The 230-nt window shown below is 73.9% G+C and overlaps 1 protein-coding gene across 8 annotated transcripts in view; it reads right to left on the bottom strand.

Moving 5' to 3' along the window:
• The window catches only part of DNM3 (dynamin 3), a 174,049-nt gene extending 173,819 nt beyond the window's left edge, over positions 1-230 (bottom strand). For all 8 annotated transcript variants that reach the window (XM_039730221.1, XM_039730222.1, XM_039730223.1 and 5 more), the window contains exon 1: positions 38-230. In XM_039730221.1, coding sequence (XP_039586155.1) covers positions 38-183 — 146 coding nt within the window. In that variant the 5' untranslated portion in view covers positions 184-230. The remainder of the gene's footprint in view (positions 1-37) is intronic.

The raw sequence follows: 230 nt of genomic DNA, 5'->3' as shown, positions 1-230 counted from the left end.
CGGGGGGCGCGGGGGTGCCGTGCCCGCCGCCCCTCACCTGGAGACGCAGTTCTCCAGCACGGAGCTCTTGCCGGCGCTCTGCCCGCCGACCACCGCGATCTGCGGCAGGTCGAGCAGGCAGTTCTGGCCCAGTGCCGCGAAGGCATCCTGCAGCCGGTTAACGAGCGGGATGAGCCCCTCCATCCCGCCGCCGCCGCCTCCTCCTCCGCCCGCCGCCGCTGACAGGTAAC

Source organism: Passer montanus, unplaced genomic scaffold, assembly GCF_014805655.1.
Source record: "Passer montanus isolate IOZ18808 unplaced genomic scaffold, ASM1480565v1 scaffold71, whole genome shotgun sequence".
NCBI lineage: Eukaryota > Metazoa > Chordata > Aves > Passeriformes > Passeridae > Passer > Passer montanus.
The sequence above is the reverse complement of the archived record's forward strand: the minus strand, read 5'-3'. Positions and strand labels throughout refer to the sequence as shown.